Genomic DNA, 22706 nt, shown 5'->3' on the forward strand with positions numbered 1-22706 from the left:
TCCAGGCTTTCTTGTTGTTGATCCCAAATTCTGACCCTACCATCTGAATGTCACAGCAGAAATAGACCTCCTCTGACCTCAACAAGGCATTTGCGTCCACAGAACTGCAGCTCACTGGATATTTTCTAATTTTCAGACCATTCTCTCTGTAAACCCTAGAGATGGTTGTACGCGAAAATCCCTGTAGATCAGCAGTTTCTGAAATACTCAGACCAGCCCGTCTGGCACCAATAAACATGCCACGTTCAAAGTCACTTAAATCACCTTTTTCCCCATTCTGATGCTCGCTTTGAACTGCGGCAGATTGTCTTGGCCATGTCTAAATGCATTGAGTTGCTACCATGTGATTGGCTGATTTGACATTTGTGTTAATGAGAAGTTGGACAGGTGTTCCTAATAAAGTGGGCAGTGAGTGTATGTTTTCCATGTCTGTTGTGCCATCAGTAATTTTAACACTCTGCTTTGTGCAGACAGCCAAAGCAGTGAAAAGTATTTTGGCACACTGCACATTTTTATCAATGTCCGCACTTATCCAGCAGGCTTGTGCCGGTCTGTGGAGTTTTTGACGAGAAGCAAATGTTACGTCTGAGCATGCCGTTGGAGCCAACTGTCTGTCCGAATAACACTGCTCAAAATCAATAACATAGTCTGCCATTGACATGTTCATTTCTTTTATGATCCGATCAAACTCTGAGTATGCTTCATAGACCCCTCTTTCTCTTTTAGGAACAAATCATCTATTTTATCTACCAATGTGGTCATTCCAGTGTCGTTAGATCATCTACTGGAATTTCCATAGCCGTGTCAAGAGCTTGCTTTTTCTTCTCCAAATCTCATCCAAATATTGACTTCATTCTTCCAAGTTTCATAAGGCTTTCCGTCTTCAAACGCTAGTGGAACTCGAGTTACTATACATCCTTTGCTTGCCAATGTTGCTTAGTAAAGAATAATTCTCTTTTGGATCTGGTGAAGTTTATTCCGCTATGCGCTTCACAGAAACGCATATAACATGCGCTACTGGCATGACGAAGCCCCATAGCGGATTGGCATGTCATATAAACAAAACAAAGGAGTAATCATTTATCGGTTGATATGAAACGTATTGTGATACATTTTTCAACCATCTTGTCCAGCCCTAAGATCAGTCAAATCAGTCAAATTGGATAGATCTGTGAACGGCAATTTTCAAACCTTCCTACACATTCACCAATGGATGTGTGTCTGGACTTTAACTGAACCAGTCAAACACTGTGGCAAAACTTTTCCACTGTAGCTGTCTGCACGTTCAATGTTCAAAGCTTTGGATATTATTCGTTTCTGTGAATATTGTATTATAAAAAACTTCACAATTGTCCCTATAGAAGACAATGTCAACAACAAAACACATCAAATTTCACCATTAAGTTACTTATATGAGGTTTTCTTTCCACATCAGCATGGCTTGAGAAGATTTGATGATGGGTTAATCAGAACTCTTTCTCTAACATCAAGAAGAAAGAAGAAACTGACCCATGTGCATATAAGGTATTCCTTTGTTATTGTTCCTATGTAATATCGCTAGTAATTATTGAATTGCCCAAATAATTGATATTTTTGTGTCTTTCTCTGGAAGAGAGCTGTCAGAAGCAGCCTATGAGAAGCTGGCAGATGAGACGCTGGATGCTCTATCTGATTACTTTGAAGATCTGGCAGACGAAGCTTTCACTGGAACAGAATACGATGTTGTGTTTTCTGTAAGGCATTATAACATCAAGTGGTCAGCTCAGAACATCAATTATTGTAGGAGACAGAAAACTCGACGGCCCAAATAATCACGGAAGAACTTTATATAAATTATGTTCTGTTAATAGCTGTTTCAATTCCTTTTTAGCTTATTATTTTGCAAACTAAATAACCTAAAGGAGAAAAGGCCATCCATTCATTGAATCACTATTTCCCACTGGAATGTTTACAATTTATCTATAATGTGAAGTTTTATAGATTGGAAGACCTCCATGCCTCAATTGTTACTCCTAAAATACACTGCAACCGGCTCCGCCACAGTGTAACCTCTGCAATAAAATGTACACGTTATTATCAATAACAGCACTTGCACTATGTGCGTGTGGTGACGTAGTCCACCACCCTTCTGCAGAGCTATCCTTCAAAATTAAAACCAATTCTATTGTTGCTGGACGCTGGCAAGTACACTTCGCTGCAGCCAACAGAAAGGGGCGGGGACGGACCACTGTCAGTCTCATACCTTAATTGGAAATGGGACCGTTGCACTCCGGAAGTGAATAGGTCGCTATTTCTTATATTATCCAAGGCCTTCCATTTTTTATTTCTTTTGAAATCTGTGATATATCGTTATTTTTAAGAAGGATTTTCACTCTTGGTATGTTTTTGAACTTCTCTCTCTTATTTACTTCAGCGCAGCTCACAGTTTTTAACAAATTCTGTAGTTTTCAGCGTACTTCTAAATCTGCTCCTTAGTCGCATTCTTTTGGTGTCTACTGCTGCCAAATTTTAAATACCTCAGGCCATTCCTGGACAGTCAGCTCAACTTTGCTGAAAACACTGACTATATCTTTAAGAACTGTTCTCAGAGACTCAACCTGTGAGGGATTTACTCCCTCCCTAACAGGTGTTGTTTTTGTACTTCTATATTCTAATTTATCTGGTAAATGTATTTCTTGTTTGGAGGAAGTAACTTGCTTTATTTAATATTTTTGTTTTAATCATTCTCTCTCCTCTTTGAGGTCACTTGGTCATGTGTTGCCATGGAAGCGTGCACATGAGCAGTGCTGACAAGTACCTGGTGTTTTCAATCAGCCTCACTAGGGAAATTTATTGAGAGGGAGGGGAGATGTTTTTGGATTTTGTTGGGCCCAGATTGTTTTTGTTTTAGTTTTGAAGTTGTTAGTGTTCGTTGTAATTATGTAAATATTTTTTCTAGGAATATAGTTTAGTACAATTGTGACTTTTTTTCTATCTGGAAATGTAAATGTCTCTTTCCCTTAATTAGTCCTGGTAGGAGCCAATCCTTTAAAAGCCAGGTGGTTTAAACTCTCCCTCCTGATGGTTGAATTCATGTCATGCTGAGATACTGGAGTGAAATGTTTCTTAAGAACTGCATAAAAGAAAAAATTCAGAGCTCTACAATTTCTGGATCTTGTCTGATTTTTTTTATTTATCGCAAACCAACACTACCTTCTAAGAAGACATAGTGATCTAGGGGTTACCCAGCTTGAGTTTTTGTATAACTTCTAGTTAGGTAGAGGTTGTTGAGCTAAAATGTTTAAACTTAACATTCTAACTTGAGTTTCAGCTCAACTCAAGTTAAAATAACATTTTAACTCAAGTTTTAACTTTTCATCTCCTCTGCTAGTTTGGTCACATGAGCTGCAGACTAACAGACAATCTTTTAAGAATACTTTCAGTGGCAAGTATAACAGCAGGTAAATAGTGGTGAAACCAAAAACAACTCTGTCTCAACTGTTTGCTGAAAGAACATGAAAGATGGCAAGAAATATTTTAGCAGAGAGCATCCATTGTTTTTCATCAGTTTGAACCTCTGAGCTCATGAAGGTGTTGCTGTGTTCCTCTGGCAACTAAGAACATCTATTAGAAGTTATTTATTGACAGCACAGTAATTATTCTTAACCAAACTAAATTATAATATTTACCTGTAGCATGCTAAGTATTTTTGCTTTATTCACAAATTGTTGATAATGTGATTCTATGAATATGATTCATCGTTTTAGTCGAAGGAAAATTTCCACCTTGATAGATTAAATAATTTCATTTTACTTTTTCCTATATATAAGACTCTACCAACAAAAAGTCTCAGAATTTTTGCTTGTATCTGTTTAACAACCCTGGTTATTCTTCTGTACCTAATTCATCTGTTATTGACTTTTGCTCAATTAAATTTCTTACGTATACATTGCAAATGGTATTTTTATTATAGCTGATCATGTTGTTTTTAGGTCTCCTTATTTCCTTGGTTCCTCCTATAATTGATGAGATATATAGATATCATTTATAATGTATAAAAGTATTGTCATTTAATTAGCTCTACATTCTTAAGAAAATGAAAAAAATATGTTTTAAGATAATTTATCTTTTACTGGCAAAAGATAAATTATCTTTTGCCGAAATTAATAGTAAATAATAAAGACGTTGTGGTATCCTGATTTAGTGTAATGTAATTATATTAGTTGTGCTATCACCCCCACGCCACTAGAGGCAGTAGCAAGCCCGAAAAGATGCAACTAAGGAGCAGATTTAGAAGTACCCCGAAAGCTACAGAATTTGCTAAAAACTGTGAGCTGCGCTGAAGTAAATAAAAGATTGAAGTTCAAATACATTCTGAGAGTGAAACTCCTCCCTAGAGGTGAAAATGTAGCACAGATTTAAAAAGAAAATAAAAACGGAAGGCCTTGGATAATATAGGAAATAGCGCCCCCTTCACTTCTGGAGTGCAATGGTCCCATTTCCGAATAAGGTATGAGACTGACAGTGGTCAGCATAGACATAAGGATAGACGCCTCATGGACCGCTCTCGCCTATTGTCGCTGACGAGATTTAGGGCGGCCATCTTGGAGCGGTACTCCACTCCACTCAGCGTTATGTGTTTAGCAGCACAATGACTATCAGCGGATTTAATCGATCATAACACACTTTTTTGTTACTGTAAACCATATTCAAACATCTATCAAAGCAACATTTATAAACAATTGTATTTTTTAAGTATGTTTTTAAGACATAGTTCATCATATTTAAATATGCTTAGTGGCTATAACAATAGAATAGGAATGGAATATTCTGATATCGATGTATGAAGAGCATATTACAAAGCACACAGCCGTTCATAATTTATTTAATAAATTATTTAGTAATAATACATATTTACATAACTATACAAACACTAATAAATAATAATTAATAATGGCACAAATAAATAATGATTAATACTGAATTGTATATAATATATATATATATATATATATATATATATATATATATATATATATATATATATACAGGTGCTGGTCATAAAATTAGAATATTGTGATAAAGTTAATTATTTTCCATAATGTCATGATAAAAATTAAATTGTCATATATTTTAGATTCATTGCACACCAACTGAAATATTTCAGGTCTTTTATTGTTTTAATTTTGAGAACCTTTTCATAATATTCTAATTTTTTGAGACAGGGATTTTGGGTTTTCAAGAGCTGTTTGCCAAAATCATCAAAATTCATTGCAAACTCGATGGGGCTGTGGAAAACCACCACTTGCACAAGTGTCCATCAAATGTGGCATATACCAAATCATCAACAAGACTGGCTACGGATACCGACTCAAGAATGGGGCCACAATCAGTCACCTCCTCTACATGGATGACATCAAGCTGTACGCCAAGAGCGAGCGAGACATCGACTCACTGATCCACACCACCAGGATCTACAGCACTGACATTGGGATGTCATTCGGACTAGAGAAGTGTGGTCGGATGGTTACAAAGAGAGGGAAGGTCGTCCACACAGAAGGGGTCTCACTCCCAGAGGGAACAATAGCAGACATAGAGCACAGCTACAAGTACCTGGGAATACCACAAGCAAATGGCAACCTTGATGAGATCACAAGGAAAGGAGCCACAGCCAAATACCTCCAACGAATAAGGCAAGTCCTGAGAAGCCAGCTCAATGGCAAGAACAAGATCCGTGCAATAAACAGCTATGCCTTACCAGTAATCAGATACCCTGCCGGAATAATTAGCTGGCCAATGGAAGAGATAAAGGCCACGGACGTTAAGACTCGGAAGCTACTAACCATGCATGGAGGGTTCCACCCCAAATCCAGCACCCTGAGACTGTACACAAGCCGTAAGGAAGGAGGCAGAGGACTAGTGAGTGTGAGAGCCACTGTCCAGGATGAAACATCCAAGATCCATAAATACATCAAGGACAAAGACAATGGGGAACAGAGGACGAGGTGCTGGAGGAACCATCATGGGAAGACAAGCCCCTACATGGGATGTACCACCGACAAATAACTGAAGTGGCTGATATCAGGAGAAAGCTGGACTCAAGGACAGCACAGAGGCCCTCATCCTGGCCCTAAACACCAGAGCAATAGAGGCTCAGATCTACCACACCAGACAAGACCCAAGGTGTAGGTTGTGCAAGGAGGCCTCTGAGACAATCCAGCACATAACAGCAGGGTGCAAGATGCTGGCAGGGAAAGCGTACATGGAACGACATAACCAAGTGGCGGGCATAGTGTACAGGAACATCTGTGCCGAATATTACGGTGGCCGACAGGTGCAAATGCGCAGCAAAAGAGAAAACATGCAAACAAAAGAAAAGACACCCCCCCGAATCAAATGCAGCAAACAAAAAAGAAAACACCCCCGAATTAGAAAACACCCCCAAATCAAATGCAGCAAACAAAAAAGAAAACACCCCCGAATTAGAAAACACCCCCGAATTAAATGCAGCAAACAAAAAAGAAAACACCCCCGAATTAAATGCAGCAAACAAAAAAGAAAACACCCCCGAATTAGAAAACACCCCCGAATCAAATGCAGCAAACAAAAAAGAAAACACCCCCGAATTAGAAAACACCCCCGAATCAAATGCAGCAAACAAAAAAGAAAACACCCCCGAATTAGAAAACACCCCCGAATTAAATGCAGCAAACAAAAAAGAAAACACCCCCGAATTAAATGCAGCAAACAAAAAAGAAAACACCCCCGAATTAGAAAACACCCCCGAATTAAATGCAGCAAACAAAAAAGAAAACACCCCCGAATTAGAAAACACCCCCGAATGAAATGCAGCAAACAAAAAGTGTTGAAAACGGAAGTGCTCCAGACCACTAGGGGGAGTCTAACAAAAAATAGCTGTGTCCGAATTCAGGCTCTGCATCCTTTAAAGCGGGTGTTCAGAAAAGCAGCAATGGCGACAAAATAATTTTTGCTGTATTACACTTAAAATTACACAAAATTATTTTTTACAATGTTTTTAGGCGAGAATGTAGATGTGTAGATCTGAAATATCTGCTCGGTTCATTAATAAATCACCTACTTCCAATATTGCTCCGACGTTTTCGGAGATGTCTTCTCCCGCTGCATTAACAGCCAGCTTCACTCGCAAGCTGTCAGCTGGCCGGGCGCTCCATGTAGATATTAATAAAGTATTTAATTTATTCCTGAGCAAATGGGTTTGACTGATTAAAGTTAAGCCTTCAAACATAGTTTATTTAACTGTAATGTCTTACTACCTGAGATCTGGAGAGTATTTGAAAATGAATAATATCCCTTGTATACATTCAACATTTTAGAATCAGACAGATTTTCTTTTTACTATGGAACAACCTTTATTACAAAAGGTGAAGAATAATACAGAAATAAAGAGTAAAAAACAACTGAGTCCGTTTTTTTTACTTCGCTGCTCTGTGCTTCACGTTGTCACGGTTGCTAAGCAACATAACGCCTAGATGGAGGCTAGGCAGCTAGCCGGAGGCTACAGCTTCTCTCTTCTGGTGGTCCATATTCGTGGCCTTCGAAGGACCCGTCTTCTGTAGATCGGGCCGTTTCTCACATAGACATAATAAAAGGACAGACGCCTAATGGACCGCTCTCGTCTTATCAATACATACTTATATAAGTATACAAACATAAATAAATAATCATTAATACTGAATAATATACATTAGGCTATGCATGATTATGCACACACACATATATATAAAAAAAAAAAATTCCCCTCTCACCCTCCGTGGGTGGTCTCTTTCATCCTCTGAGCTCGGGTCCTCTACCAGAGGCCTGGGAGCTTGAGGGTTCTGCGCAGTATCTTGGCTGTGCCTAGAACTGCACATTTCTGGACTGAGATGTCTGATGTTGTTCCTGGGATCTGTTTGAGCCACTGCTCCAGTTTGGGGGTGACTGCCCCGAGGGCCCCGATGACCACAGGCACCACTGTGGTCTTCACCTTCCAGGCCTTCTCCAGTTCCTCTCTGAGGCCCTGGTATTTCTCCAGTTTCTCATGCTCCTTTTTCCTGATGTTGTGGTCACTTGGTATTGCTACATCCACCACAACGGCTTTCCTCTGTTCTTTATCCACCACCACAATGTCCGGTTGGTTCGACATTACCATCTTGTCTGTCTGGATCTGGAAGTCCCACAGGATCTTAGCTCGGTCATTCTCCACCACCTTTGGGGGTGTCCCCCATTTTGACCTCGGGGCTTCCAGTCCATATTCTGCACAGATGTTCCTGTACACTATGCCCGCCACTTGGTTATGTCGTTCCATGTACGCTTTCCCTGCCAGCATCTTGCACCCTGCTGTTATGTGCTGGACTGTCTCAGAGGCCTCCTTGCACAACCTACACCTTGGGTCTTGTCTGGTGTGGTAGATCTGAGCTTCTATTGCTCTGGTGTTTAGGGCCTGTTCCTGGGCGGCCAGGATGAGGGCCTCCGTGCTGTCCTTGAGTCCAGCTTTCTCCAGCCATTGGTAGGATTTCCTGATATCAGCCACTTCAGTTATTTGTCGGTGGTACATCCCATGTAGGGGCTTGTCTTCCCATGATGGTTCCTCCAGCACCTCGTCCTCTGTTCCCCATTGCCTGAGACATTCGCTGAGCACATCGTCCGTTGAGGCTTTGTCCTTGATGTATTTATGGCTCTCACACTCACTAGTCCTCTGCCTCCTTCCTTACGGCTCGTGTACAGTCTCAGGGTGCTGGATTTGGGGTGGAACCCTCCATGCATGGTTAGTAGCTTCCGAGTCTTAACATCCGTGGCCTTCATCTCTTCCATTGGCCAGCTAATTATTCCGGCAGGGTATCTGATTACTGGTAAGGCATAGCTGTTTATTGCACGGATCTTGTTCTTGCCATTGAGCTGGCTTCTCAGGACTTGCCTTATTCGTTGGAGGTATTTGGCTGTGGCTCCTTTCCTTGTGACCTCATCGAGGTTGCCATTTGCTTGTGGTATTCCCAGGTACTTGTAGCTGTGCTCTATGTCTGCTATCGTTCCCTCTGGGAGTGAGACCCCTTCTGTGCGGACGACCTTCCCTCTCTTTGTAACCATCCGGCCACACTTCTCTAGAAGTGTCTCGCTCGCTCTTGGCGTACAGCTTGATGTCATCCATGTAGAGGAGGTGACTGATTGTGGCCCCATTCTTAAGTCGGTATCCGTAGCCAGTCTTGTTGATGATTTGGCTGACACTTGTGCAAGCGGTTTGCAGTTGGCTTCAAGGGTGGTTTTCCACAGCCCCATCGAGTTTGCAATGAAGGCTCTTAGAGTCCTATTGATGTTGTACATCTCTAAGCATTCAATGATCCAGGTGTGTGGCATTGAGTCATAGGCTTTCTTGTAATCAATCCAAGCGGTGCACAGGTTGGTGTGTCGGGTTTTGCAGTCTCGGGCGACTGTGTGGTCTACAAGGAGTTGGTGTTTGGCTCCTCTACTATTTATGCCGATGCCCTTCTGTGCCGTGCTCATGTATTTATCCATGTGTCCGCTTATCTTAGCCGCTATGATGCCTGACATGAGCTTCCATGTTGTAGAGAGACAGGTTATTGGCCGATAGTTGGATGGGACTGAACCCTTTGAGGGTAGCCACTGTGCCTTGCTGTTGTGGGACGCCTCCCTTTCCCATATGCCTTTCCAGTATTGTTCAGTCTCCAGCCTTGGTGGGTCTGCTCTGTTGTTAGTACCCTGCCATTGAGAGTACACTTTAGCTGGTTGGCTTCATTCTCTCTTGTGTATCTCTTTAGGCGGCTGGCCAAGGCCGCCTTTGTTTGGCAGTTTCGAGTGCTTCAGGTATGGGCATCTGGCTGTACTTCTTGGGTACTGATCTTTTCATTGCAGCTCTGACAGCTGGCTCAATTCCCTCCTTGTTATCTTGATCTTAGCCTCTAACCGTCTTTTCCATGATGCTCTTATAGCCGAGCATTTCAAGGATCACTGATGCTGAGTTGTATATCAGCTCATTGGTTTCTGTTATGGTGTTGGTAGGGATTGTTCTCAATGCTGCATTCACATCTTCAATGAGACTTTCTGTCGGGGTTGCCTGGTGTTCATTCGGGCCACAATTCTCTCTCTCAGGTCAGTTGCTGTCTCGTTCAGCTTTGATAGTTCGTTCATTACTGGGGCTGCATACCCAGTCTCGGGGTGGGGAGTAGTTAACTCCCCCCTGACCTTACCTTTGGGCTCCTCCCTTATGCCGTAGCATTTGTGTTGTACCTCGTCAATCTCAAGTTGTGATAGCAGTTGCCGTTTGCGGATGTTGGAGCACTGAGCTACTAGTTGTTTGGCAGTCATTGTAGACTGTGGGTGTCGAAGTAACCATTCCACCCTCAGTCTTTGCATGTAACCCCTCTGACTAGGGTTACTTGAGTAGTAGCATTCCAACAGATCCATGTTTTCGTCTCTCGCCCATTTCCGTCTTGTTCCAGTAGCCCATTTTTCATCAAGGTGCTCTGGTTCCCCAGCACCTGACGCAGACCTTGTTTGGCCGGGCGACGTCTGAGCCGGCATGTCATGCTTATCAGTGTCTCTCATTGTATGAGGTAGGCTATATAGCTCCAAGGGTCTTGCCTAGGGACCCACACTGCATAGCTCAATTGCACTGTTGTAACTTGCCCCAACCTGGATTCGAACCCCGGTCTCCCAGGTGGTAGACTGGTGTCTTACCCACTGAGCTATATATATATATATATATATATATATATATATATGAAACATCTAAGATCCATAAATACATCAAGGACAAAGCCTCAACGGACGATGTGCTCAGCGAATGTCTCAGGCAATGGGGAACAGAGGACGAGGTGCTGGAGGAACCATCATGGGAAGACAAGCCCCTACATGGGATGTACCACCGACAAATAACAGAAGTGGCTGATATCAGGAAATCCTACCAATGGCTGGAGAAAGCTGGACTCAAGGACAGCACGGAGGCCCTCATCCTGGCCGCCCAGGAACAGGCCCTAAACACCAGAGCAATAGAAGCTCAGATCTACCACACCAGACAAGACCCAAGGTGTAGGTTGTGCAAGGAGGCCTCTGAGACAGTCCAGCACATAACAGCAGGGTGCAAGATGCTGGCAGGGAAAGCGTACATGGAACGACATAACCAAGTGGCGGGCATAGTGTACAGGAACATCTGTGCAGAATATGGACTGGAAGCCCCGAGGTCAAAATGGGGGACACCCCCAAAGGTGGTGGAGAATGACCGAGCTAAGATCCTGTGGGACTTCCAGATCCAGACAGACAAGATGGTAATGTCGAACCAACCGGACATTGTGGTGGTGGATAAAGAACAGAGGAAAGCCGTTGTGGTGGATGTAGCAATACCAAGTGACCACAACATCAGGAAAAAGGAGCATGAGAAACTGGAGAAATACCAGGGCCTCAGAGAGGAACTGGAGAAGGCCTGGAAGGTGAAGACCACAGTGGTGCCTGTGGTCATCGGGGCCCTCGGGGCAGTCACCCCCAAACTGGAGCAGTGGCTCAAACAGATCCCAGGAACAACATCAGACATCTCAGTCCAGAAATGTGCAGTTCTAGGCACAGCCAAGATACTGCGCAGAACCCTCAAGCTCCCAGGCCTCTGGTAGAGGACCCGAGCTCAGAGGATGAAAGAGACCACCCACGGAGGGTGAGAGGGGAATTTTTTTTTTTTTTTTATATATATATATATATATATATATATATATAGGGAGCTGTGCAATAAACAGCTATGCCTTACCAGTAATCAGATACCCTGCCGGAATAATTAGCTGGCCAATGGAAGAGATGAAGGCCACGGATGTTAAGACTCGGAAGCTACTAACCATGCATGGAGGGTTCCACCCCAAATCCAGCACCCTGAGACTGTACACGAGCCGTAAGGAAGGAGGCAGAGGACTAGTGAGTGTGAGAGCCACTGTCCAGGATGAAACATCTAAGATCCATAAATACATCAAGGACAAAGCCTCAACGGACGATGTGCTCAGCGAATGTCTCAGGCAATGGGGAACAGAGGACGAGGTGCTGGAGGAACCATCATGGGAAGACAAGCCCCTGCATGGGATGTACCACCGACAAATAACTGAAGTGGCTGATATCAAGAAATCCTACCAATGGCTGGAGAAAGCTGGACTCAAGGACAGCACAGAGGCCCTCATCCTGGCCGCCCAGGAACAGGCCCTAAACACCAGAGCAATAGAAGCTCAGATCTACCACACCAGACAAGACCCAAGGTGTAGGTTGTGCAAGGAGGCCTCTGAGACAGTCCAGCACATAACAGCAGGGTGCAAGATGCTGGCAGGGAAAGCGTACATGGAACGACATAACCAAGTGGCGGGCATAGTGTACAGGAACATCTGTGCCGAATATGGACTGGAAGCCCCGAGGTCAAAATGGGGGACACCCCCAAAGGTGGTGGAGAATGACCGAGCTAAGATCCTGTGGGACTTCCAGATCCAGACAGACAAGATGGTAATGTCGAACCAACCGGACATTGTGGTGGTGGATAAAGAACAGAGGAAAGCCGTTGTGGTGGATGTAGCAATACCAAGTGACCACAACATCAGGAAAAAGGAGCATGAGAAACTGGAGAAATACCAGGGCCTCAGAGAGGAACTGGAGAAGGCCTGGAAGGTGAAGACCACAGTGGTGCCTGTGGTCATCGGGGCCCTCGGGGCAGTCACCCCCAAACTGGAGCAGTGGCTCAAACAGATCCCAGGAACAACATCAGACATCTCAGTCCAGAAATGTGCAGTTCTAGGCACAGCCAAGATACTGCGCAGAACCCTCAAGCTCCCAGGCCTCTGGTAGAGGACCCGAGCTCAGAGGATGAAAGAGACCACCCGCGGAGGGTGAGAAGGGAATTTTTTTTTTTTATATATATATATATATATATATATATATATATATATATATATATATATATATATATATATATATATATATATATATATATATATATATATACATGGATATATATATATATATATACATGGATATATATATATATATATACATGGATATATATATATATATATATAAATATATAATGTTTTCCAGCCTACGAGTTCTGGTTTAAGAGTGATTCAGCAGCTGAGATTGGGTACAAAATCCGATACGAGATTCATCCGTGCTGTGCAGTGAATCTGTCTCTCCCTTCTTCCTCACGTCGTAGGAAACCTTCAAAACAAAAACGGGACATTTTCGAGTTATCCTACGTTGACTGAGTTAAATAATTAAATAATAGCCATTGTCATCTGTGTAAACTTTGCTGGTGAATGTTATGATTTTTATAATATTGTTTCATTTCTATAGTAGGCTCTTGTATCAGATAATCTAAATGTTGGAGAATGACTGAAACATTTTAAGATTTACGGAATCTCGGTTAGCTGTCAGAGCGGGGGCTGAACACCAAGCACTATAGCTAGCATTAGCTGGTATTTCGCCAGTGGACATAAATACAGTATAGTAATATTCTAATCACAAAAATACACAGTAATATGTCCATCTTACTTGCGAAAAGTCTGTCGAGCCCTCACGTCAGTAGTCCGTCGATCCGATCAACAATATTCCGCAGTGCTGAAGGCATCTTCTGCTGTTTTGGTTGAGCAAAGCAAAGTGTATTTGCGCCGGAGCAGCCAATCGTGGGGGGGAGGGTGTACTCTTTTATTATGTCTATGCTTCGAAGGATCAGTTTCTCAGGGCCCTTGAAAGGATGCAGAGCCTGAATTCGGACACAGCTATTTTTTGTTAGACTCCCCCTAGTGGTCTGGAGCACTTCCGTTTTCAACACTTTTTGTTTGCTGCATTTCATTCGGGGGTGTTTTCTAATTCGGGGGTGTTTTCTTTTTTGTTTGCTGCATTTAATTCGGGGGTGTTTTCTAATTCGGGGGTGTTTTCTTTTTTGTTTGCTGCATTTGATTCGGGGGTGTTTTCTAATTCGGGGGTGTTTTCTTTTTTGTTTGCTGCATTTGATTCGGGGGGGTGTCTTTTCTTTTGTTTGCATGTTTTCTCTTTTGCTGCGCATTTGCACCTGTCGGCCACCGTAGAATATGGACTGGAAGCCCCGAGGTCAAAGTGGGGAACACCCCCAAAGGTGGTGGAGAATGACCGAGCTAAGATCCTGTGGGACTTCCAGATCCAGACAGACAAGATGGTAATGGAGAACCAACCGGACATTGTAGTGGTGGATAAAGAACAGAGGAAAGCCGTTGTGGTGGATGTAGCAATACCAAGTGACCACAACATCAGGAAAAAGGAGCATGAGAAACTGGAGAAATACCAGGGCCTCAGAGAGGAACTGGAGAAGGCCTGGAAGGTGAAGACCACAGTGGTGCCTGTGGTCATCGGGGCCCTCAGGGCAGTCACCCCCAAACTGGAGCAGTGGCTCAAACAGATCCCAGGAACAACATCAGACATCTCAGTCCAGAAATGTGCAGTTCTAGGCACAGCCAAGATACTGCGCAGAACCCTCAAGCTCCCAGGACTCTGGTAGAGGACCCGAGCTCAGAGGATGAAAGAGACCACCCACGGAGGGTGAGAAGGGAATTTTTTATATATATATATATATATATATGTGTGTGTGTGTGTGTGTGTGTTTCAGCCGACGAGTCCAAAATCCGATGTGAGATTCATCCGTGCTGCAGTGAATCCGTCTCTCTTTATAGATTTCTCCTTCTTCTTCCTCACATCGTGTCTTTAGGAAACTTTCAAAACAAAAACGGAAGATTTAGGATGTATCTTACTTTTGACAGAGTGAAAGAATATAAATAATAGTCTTTACCACCTGTGTAAACTTTGCCGGTGAATGTTATAACACATAATATAAGTTTTATAATATGTGTTATATTGTTTCATTTCTAATATAGGCCCTTGTGTCAGATAATCTAAGTCAATGTTAGAGAATAATTAATTTTTTTAGATTAACAGAATCTCAGTTAGCCTTCATAGCGGGGCTGAACCCGTATTACACCAAGCACTGTAGCTAATATTAGCTGGTATCTCGCCGGTGGACATAAATACAGTAAAGTCATATTCTAATCACAATATATACACAATAATATGTCCGTCTTACTTGTGAAATGTTGTCTGTGGAGCCCTCGCATCAGTAATCCATAGATCCGAACAACAATATCCCTCAGTGCTGAGGCATCTTCTGCTGTTTTGATTGAGCAAAGTAGGAGGGTATACCGCTCCAAGATGGCCGCCGTATTTCCTGCGACGGAGTGGTCCATGAGGGGTCTATGCTTATATTATGTCTATGGTGGTCAGTGCAGCCCCCTTCAGTTTACTGCAGCGAAGTCCTTCTCGACGCTGGAGCAAGTATGGAATCAATTTTTAAAGATTGCTGATCCAACAGGAAGCTGCACGAGCACCACATCTGTATTTTCAAAATAATTCACCAAGACAGACTATATTTGCTGAAAATATTATGTTAATAAAAATATGGGTATATTGCTGGCAGCATGTATCACTTATGGCTGCGCATAAGTGATACGTGCGTTGTGCAAGTCACAGCAGGAGCGCCAGTCAACACAGACAGAGCAATGGAGGGAAAATGTTAATTTTGGAAGTTGAGAACTACAGCATTTTATGACACCATCCATCTCTTCTATCACTGGCTTTATTGCACAATCTCTCATTTCCTGCACATGCGTCTTGCAGAACCTTTCTGCAGTTCACAGCGGAGCATCGCTGAGAATGCATTCAAGCAGAGGAAAATGGGGTACTCTCGAACTGCTGCAGTCTGCCTGGAAAGTGGAGAGCAGCACAGAGCAGTGTGGTGCGGAACAGGTGTTCTAACTATCTGTGCTAACCATTGTTAAGGAAGATTTCTCTGAATTAGTTAATTTTGGAAAAAGTTTGGTTCTCTCTCTCTTCCTTTATGATCCTGGGTCCTCCCGCGTGTAGCCACACAAAAACAACAATGAGTGCAGACGTCACAGAATTGCAGTTTAATCCAATAGAAGACAATGCATAAAATTACAACAGAAACTGCAGAACAACAGAGACATACATTCATTTACCTGAGACAAAGAGGATAGAAAAAAGGCAAAGACGCATCTTTGGAGAGTGCTGATGCAAAAAAGCAAAACAAGGCAGCAATCTGATTTGTTACTCCTGTGTACAAACTTTTATAGTAAAGGCGTGTTTTTCCTCTTTAATATGTTCAAATAAGGCGTACCTCTGCTTGACCAACTGGAAGCTGTCTTGGACCCTCTTACAAGTTAGAACCTCCTTACAATTTGCTTCCAAGATCAAAAGCCATTTTGTCCCCTTTGTTTAACAAAAGGAGAGCAGAGCTTGTCCTGAACTCCTGTGGTTTTAAGGCCATCTGGGCAAAGAAGAACATAAGAAAAGTATTTCACAGATAGCTGTGAAATCTAAAGTTTCTCCCGCTCTTCTCCTTACATAGATTCTCAGGAACAAATTTAAATTCGGTAATTTAGTTCAGGGTTATCTCCACAAACCCAATTTTGTTCTTCTGCACTCAGCACCTCAAAAGATTGAGTCCTGCCTTAAACTAAAAAGTGGTTCATACAATCAACAGAATAGAATGGAGTAAAATTCCTTTTTTAACCTATCCAATATAACATTCAATCCTAAGTATAAAAGTTAACACAATCATTCTCTAAAACCCTTTCACCATAAACCTGAGCAATTTTCTAATACTAAACAAAACATTTTCCTTCACACCATTTCCATTTGAATCTGATATAGTCAGATAATACAATTTTCATTAAAAGCATGCTATTAGTAACTAAGAAAAATGTCTTACAAATCAAATGTTAGTGGTTTTAACATTCTATGTTGTATTCAGTTTTACACTGTCCCAGATGTTAGTTTTGGAAGACTTTTGATCTTCCATGAACCGAGCAAACTTCTCTCTCCCACGCTCATCCAAGTGATACAGCCTTCCTGCAGATGCTAATTTTATGGCCTCCTGTCCTCTGATAACACAACAGGAGCCTCAGTCAGAGTTCCCTTTTGATCTCTATTTTCCTTCCCGTAAGTTGAATACTTACCCAGCAATAGTTTTAGTTTTAAACCATTAACCCAAACCTGTTCAAAATTAAGAAATTTGTTCAAAATGGCCATGCTCAATATACCTTTTACACATAAAAGGTATATTGTGTAAAGATTAACTGTATTAAACACTAAAATAATCATTTTTCCTCAACACCATGAATCCGTCCTACCTTGTGGTAATGCGCACATCGATGTTGCATCACATACTGCTTACTCAGCAGATTTCTTATAAATACATCCTACCTGTGGATGTTTCATCCTTTTTATTTAATCAAAAATTAAGGTAAGCTTTAAATAATTTATTTTATCCCTGGCTTTCATTAAGCTGCTGTATTACTTCATGTTTTAAGTTTACATGACAGGCAGCTTGTAACCATATTTATGGCTTTAGTTTGCCGTCTGCAATGTTGTTACTATACCGTATACTGCAAACAGAGTCATTGCTTCCCATCAACCATGTGAATAGGGACAAAATATGTTATGTACTTTAAACATTTTTTATTTAATAACACTCCTTCTTATGGAATAGTCCTATATAGAGCATGTTGATAGCGATATTATGTGAGGTTGAAGCTGTGTAATTTTAAGCATATCCTATCATTTCAGGTATACAGTGACCTGCTCAGTTCGGTGGACACATTGTGACTGTCATACAACCATAACTAAAAGAATGTTATCCAATATATTTAACATTAACACAACCTGTTATAGTTTTTGGTTTGTAAATATGACGCTAGCAGTTTTAGACAAGTTTATCACCGACACATAGACATTGCTATCTATCCGTGCTACAGTAGGAAGATCTGACAGAACAGTAGGATGCAGTGTATTTTAGGGGTTAATTCCCTTCACAGATTAGTAAGACTGAAAAATAGACTCTGGTTTCGTCCACCCCACAACAGTAATATTACTACCAGAAAACAAATAAACAAACAAAAACGTGTTTTTGTATTAAAAAATGTTACATGTTACAAAAATTCAGAGGCATTCAAATGAGCAGGCATGGTAATTCAGATCAATGGGGAGGAACGTGCCAAGTTCTATGCATCAACTATAAACCTAGTTGGTAACACTTCATTTGAAAGGTGAGCATAACACTAGCATGATGTTGTCATAGACATGACAACACTTGTCATGAACATGGAGTCTTCATAAATGATTGACTGTTATGTCATTCGGTAAATGACACTTTAATGCAAAGTATTGACTTTGTATTAAAAGTGTCATTATTTATTAACAGACACTTAATGACAACAGCCATAAACACTCATGAAGACTCCTTCATGTTTATGAAGGAGTTGTTGTCATGTGGCAAATGTCTCTCTTTCACAAGAGACAGAAAAATATTATCTTGATGCAGCTGGATGCTCACAAAACCTCACCTGCATCTCTCATAGTTCATTTCCTATTCATGCCAAACCACTTGATGTTTGTCAAATTTCAACCATGTTCTGTCATCCTGGAGCCCTGCTGGATCTGCCTTGGATCACCTTTTTGCTTAAAATGTGATGGATGGTACAATCAGAACCATTCAGGCTGTTTTTCTTTATCCAGGAGACTTTAACATGGACACTTGTAATAAATAGTTAACTCAATAGGCAGCCGTTCACTTCATCTAAAAAATGTTTGATTGTAATTTAAGTTTAACACATATGAATGACTGTGTAACTATGTGTTCTGAATGTGTGCACAGAGTGGTGTGTTGACAGTAAAGTTGGGTGGAGGCCATGGAACGTACGTGATCAACAAACAGACACCGAACAGACAGATATGGCTTTCTTCTCCTACCAGGTAGCACTACAGTGTTGTCTATTATTGTAGAATATAATATATAACCTATATTTAATTATTTTGTTTGAAGCTTTATTTCTTGAGATTTTTATTTTTATTTTTTTAGAATTTACACTTCTTGAGTTATTTTTTTTTCATATGTAATTTATTTTGAGGGTTAGGGTGTGGCTGTGGGAGGAAACCTACAGTGCTGTATTTGGAAGTGAAACTCCGTGTGCAGAGAACAACATGCGAATGCTTCAGATGCATTCTGTTTAGCTTCAGATTCCCTTCCTGAAGCAGCGAATCTGAAAGTCTTATAATCTTGCTAATTTTCAGCACCTATCCATAGAAGGCATTTGAAGGGTAAAAAAATGAATGAAAGGAAAAAAAGAGGAGTAGGGAAATTATAGAAGTTAAAATTGCAAGGAAGAAAGTTTGGCCAGCGTTAAAATGACCTTCATTCCATTTTCCCATGTGAGCAGCTTTGCCCAGATTTAACTCATTGCCTTTGGACTCTGTAAAAGACGTTAAATGTCCATCTTTAGCTTTAGGTGAGTGGGAAGAGACTTCTGAGTTTGAGAACCCTAAAGGAGAAACAAGACTGTCCAAAGGATGTTTGAAGGGGGGCCTTGAAGTCCCTACTGACTTCAAGGTCTAAGAGCACTATGATGTCTGATGACAAGAGTGGAAAACTGTGACAGTTTTAACCTCAAATTTATAGCATTTTCAAAAGACACATTAGTACAGCTCACAAAAATGTCTGACCTTCTCTAGTGTTTGGACTATGACTCCAGTGGCGCTCTGATTTTGTTATAAACTGAAACTCATACCAAATGTATCTACTCAAAGGTTTCAAAACATCTCTAAAAATCTTTTCTTGCTAAGTTTTCTGGCATTTAGCAAATATAAATAATTTGGGTAATTCTAACTGAACTAAAACAAGAGAAGCTTGGCCAGATTTGACTTTATACAAGTGAAAAAAAATATGCCTTTGTGTATGTAAATATCTGGTTTCAGACTCTAATTTTATTCCCCGCTTCTTTTTCCTTTTGCGTTCCCAGTGGACCGAAACGCTACGACTGGACGGGAGAACGCTGGGTGTACACTCATGATGGAATTAGTCTTCACCAACTGCTTTCTAAAGAGTTTTCTGTTCTCTTCAATAAAAACATCCATTTGTGTCATTTGCCATATTCCTGAAGCAGCGAATCTGAAAATGATGGACTGAGTGCAGCATGCTGACCAGGATGTTTCTATAGAAACCAAAAGACCTGTATTGTCTGTTCCTCCCTCCCTTTTGAAGTTCATTACAGTCCAAACAGAAGGCCCCACAGATTCTCTCATTCCTGGTGTGGGGTTGATTTGCTTCCATATTCCAAAGCCTTCTGCTCTAATGTGTTGTTATGCCTGACTGTACTTGAGTTTGTGTTCACTGCTCTTCCTTGTATTTCCTTCCTGTAGAAAATATAACAATAAGGAAAGTTCATTCATATTTTCCAATCTGTTACTGTTTTAAACCCATATAGTTGAGCTTTTATTTTGAAAATGTGCATTTCTTTATGTTATGTTCCCACAGTCCCAATTTGTTTCACAGCCTCCCTGTTATACTTTAACTCAGTCTAACCAAGATTAAGAAAATGTTACTAAAATGAATGAGGAATGACACATAAAATACAATTTATTTTTATAAGTATTATAAACATTGGAAGTGTTTCTGTGAGCAAAATTACACATAATAGTGCATCATTGACTTTCTTCTCACATTTGTCACAAGTTTCAAGCTTGGTGTAAGGTAAATAGAAACCAGCAAAATCCCTGTAGTAATATAAGAATTTATCTAAATTATTTTTGATGCTGAAAACAACGTGGACTTGTAATGCACTGTCAGCATAACATAGCATTCTTCATAAAGGCTCTGGCTGAATGTTACTGATTATTGGTTATACTGATTATTGCTGGTGTTGGTCAGAAGGGCTGACGGTGCAAAATTTGCAGCTTTGTTTTTGTCAGCCTGCCCTGGGCCGACACTGATGATAGCAAGCTACAATCCGGTAGGTTGCTATCATCACTGTGTGAATGAGCCCTTTGAGATTTCAACTGGAGATATAAAGGGCTTTATAAATAAAATTGATTATTATTATTATTACTGACAAAGACATCTCCATGATGTGTAGCTGTTCTGCTCTACACCCACTCACTGTTTCATTCAGTTTTTTTGGAGTTCAAGGTCACAGGAGGGTTAGAGTGGCTTCATACACCCAACCAGTGAAAGAGGGGTTCTCCCACTTGCCGTTAACAGATGCCAAAAAATTAAGCTAGAATAAAAACAAGTATTTCAGTAGAGATTAAAAGCTTTCACACTGGGAATGAATCCATAATGCAAGGGGCTCAAATATATAGGAAATGGGCTGAATCAATACAAATTTCATTTTATTGCCATTTTCCTTTCCCCCCACCCCCAATTACATCAGCACACAAGGTTAGAACGCAAAGTGAAAGCAATATGTGTTTCTTATAACACAGGTCTTGGCTCATATAGTTATTCCACACACTAAGAGAACTGTCTATTTTTCATTTCATCTTGTAGTTGCCTAAACAGCAAAGAGATACTAAAATGTTTCTTATTTTAAGTTGAGGTTAACTTTTCAAACAGCAACAGCAAATCACAAAGAGAACAACTTTATACTTTGTTCAGCTGGAGACTCGCATTCAATAAAGTGCCCTCATCCTTTCCAATATAATAAACCCAAAAAAGAAGTATTGTAGTAAATACAGTTTAATTCTGATTTTAAGTTGCACTAGACAAGAAAAAAAGCTCCACTTGTGAACTATCATTTTATGTAGTAAATAATGGAGCTGACTTCAAGCAAGGCTTAAATTTTGAAAAGTTTATCAAATGTAGAGGGGCTGCTCCTGAGCAGTCAGCAGGCGGTACATGGCTGCAGGCATGGTCTTCATGTGAATCTAAAAAACAGGAGTAACATTTGAAAAGTGCAGTCAAAGGAGACATTTTACAGAAGACAGGACAAGAAAATAAGGAAACGAAGTCAATTTTATCAAGCTCCCAGAATGGTCATAAAATTAAAATATGAAGTTAATTTAAATTAGTAATTTCATTAAGAAAGTGAAACTTGTATGTTATATAAATTCATTACACACAGACTGATATTTTAAATGTGTTTTTTGTTTAATATTATTACTGACAACTAATGGAAACCCAAATTCAATATCTCAGAAAATTAGAACATTAAGACCAATACAAAATAATATTTTTTTAGAAATGTTGACCAAATGAAAACATGAACATGTACAGTACTTAGTTGGGGCTCCTTTTGTCTTAATTACAGCAGCAATGCAGCGTGACATGGAGTCCATCAGTCTGTGGCACTACTCAGGTGTTATGAGCCCAGGTTGCTCTGATAGTGACTTTCAGGTCTTCAACCTGGAGTATCACATCTATCTCTTCACAATACCACATAGATTTTCTATGAAAACAGGTTTGCTGGCTAATTAAGAACAGGGATGCCATAGTCCTTAAACCAGGTACTGGTAGCTTAGGCACTGTGTGCAGGTGCCAAGTCCTGTTGGAAAATTAAATCTGCATCTCCATAAAGTTGGTTAGCAGCAGGAAGCATGAAGTGCTCTAAAACTTCCTGGAAGATGGCTGTTTGACCTTGAGAAAACACAGTCGACCAACACCAGCAGATGACATGGCACCCAAACCATCACTGACTGGGGAAACTTTGAATGGACCTCAAGCAACATGGATTCTGTGTCTCTACTTTCTTCCTCCAGACTTTGGGACCTTGATTTCTAAAGGAAATGCAAAATTAATTTTCATCAGAGAACATAACTTTGGACCACTGAGCAGCAATTTTTCTCTTCAGCTCAGATGA

At 40.8% G+C, this 22706-nt stretch overlaps 2 protein-coding genes and 1 long non-coding RNA gene across 6 annotated transcripts in view; 1 reads left to right on the forward strand and 2 right to left on the reverse strand.

The window, feature by feature from the left end:
• The window catches only part of fxn (frataxin), a 43579-nt gene extending 22835 nt beyond the window's left edge, over positions 1-20744 (forward strand). For 2 of the 3 annotated variants that reach the window (XM_088009179.1, XM_088009178.1), the window contains 4 exons: positions 1436-1524; positions 1613-1733; positions 18731-18828; positions 19872-20744. In XM_088009179.1, the coding sequence (XP_087865305.1) occupies positions 1436-1524; positions 1613-1733; positions 18731-18828; positions 19872-20010 (447 nt within the window). In that variant the 3' untranslated portion in view covers positions 20011-20744. Of the gene's footprint in view, positions 1-1435; positions 1525-1612; positions 1734-15672; positions 17977-18730; positions 18829-19871 lie in introns of those variants that run through there. The other variant, XM_088009180.1, reaches the window with a different exon arrangement.
• LOC148157797 (uncharacterized) lies at positions 13048-13895 on the reverse strand. The gene is made up of 2 exons (XR_015764339.1): positions 13522-13895; positions 13048-13188 (listed from the first exon to the last, which is right to left on the reverse strand). It is a non-coding gene; the product is annotated as an uncharacterized LOC148157797 (long non-coding RNA).
• A 922-nt stretch (positions 20745-21666) lies between the features above and the next one.
• Positions 21667-22706, reverse strand: part of apba1a (amyloid beta precursor protein binding family A member 1a) — a 60698-nt gene continuing 59658 nt past the window's right edge. For both annotated transcript variants that reach the window (XM_088009177.1, XM_088009176.1), the window contains exon 12: positions 21667-21774. In XM_088009177.1, the coding sequence (XP_087865303.1) occupies positions 21703-21774 (72 nt within the window). In that variant the 3' untranslated portion in view covers positions 21667-21702. The remainder of the gene's footprint in view (positions 21775-22706) is intronic.

The sequence above is a fragment of the Poecilia mexicana genome, unplaced genomic scaffold, assembly GCF_051168715.1.
Source record: "Poecilia mexicana isolate PSO_F unplaced genomic scaffold, ASM5116871v1 scaffold_9, whole genome shotgun sequence".
Lineage (NCBI taxonomy): Eukaryota > Metazoa > Chordata > Actinopteri > Cyprinodontiformes > Poeciliidae > Poecilia > Poecilia mexicana.